At 38.9% G+C, this 743-nt stretch overlaps 1 protein-coding gene across 1 annotated transcript in view; it reads right to left on the reverse strand.

Moving 5' to 3' along the window:
• Positions 1-743, reverse strand: part of Txk (TXK tyrosine kinase) — a 37,160-nt gene that overhangs the window by 5,852 nt on the left and 30,565 nt on the right. The window contains exon 11 of the mRNA XM_026785278.1: positions 76-140. Coding sequence (XP_026641079.1) covers positions 76-140 — 65 coding nt within the window. The remainder of the gene's footprint in view (positions 1-75; positions 141-743) is intronic.

Raw genomic sequence — 743 nt, forward strand, 5'->3', positions numbered from 1 at the left:
CACACACACACACATACACACTAAAAGAAAGACTCCCTCTTACAAGTGGACAAAGCAGACAGAGAGGGCACATACCTCGTCATCCCGAAGTCTGAGATCTTTACTACACAGGAAGAGCTGACCAAACAGTTCCTTGCTGCCTGTAGAAAGAAGAGAAGCATTGAAGCTGAACCATAGTCTTTCTTTGGCAAATTTCTGCGTTCATTTTTCTTACTTTTTTTCGGCTCCACGTCACCTCTCTGCATGAGCAGCCATGGGAATTTCATGGTGATATCCCTTATTGATGTACGTAACTCAAAGCTCAACTTGTATGTCATAGTTTTAATGATTCTTCAATGTCATAAAAAGTTAATATTGAGTGTTCACAATTTTTAAATTTTAATCTTTTCCAACAAGTATCCTGGATAAATATGTGGGTTAGTTTAATCTAATAGATGATAAATTAAGTACTTGGCATAAAATACCTTAACTTTTATTTTTTACTTAAGTTGCAAAAAGTCTGACATCCATGACAGTTCAGAAGACAGTCATATTGTATCTTTGGGCCTCCAGTGGGTAATAAGAATTAAGAAACAATTTGCCAGGTGGTGGTTGCACATGCCTTTAATCCCAGCATTTGGGAAGCAGAGCAGGTGGGTCTCTTTGAGTTTGAGGCCAGCCTGTTCTATAGATCAAGTTCCAGGACAGGCTCCAAAGCTACACAGAGAAATCCTGTCTTGAAAAATCAACCAACCAACCAACCA

Source organism: Microtus ochrogaster, linkage group LG1 (genome assembly GCF_000317375.1).
Source record: "Microtus ochrogaster isolate Prairie Vole_2 linkage group LG1, MicOch1.0, whole genome shotgun sequence".
Classification (NCBI taxonomy): domain Eukaryota; kingdom Metazoa; phylum Chordata; class Mammalia; order Rodentia; family Cricetidae; genus Microtus; species Microtus ochrogaster.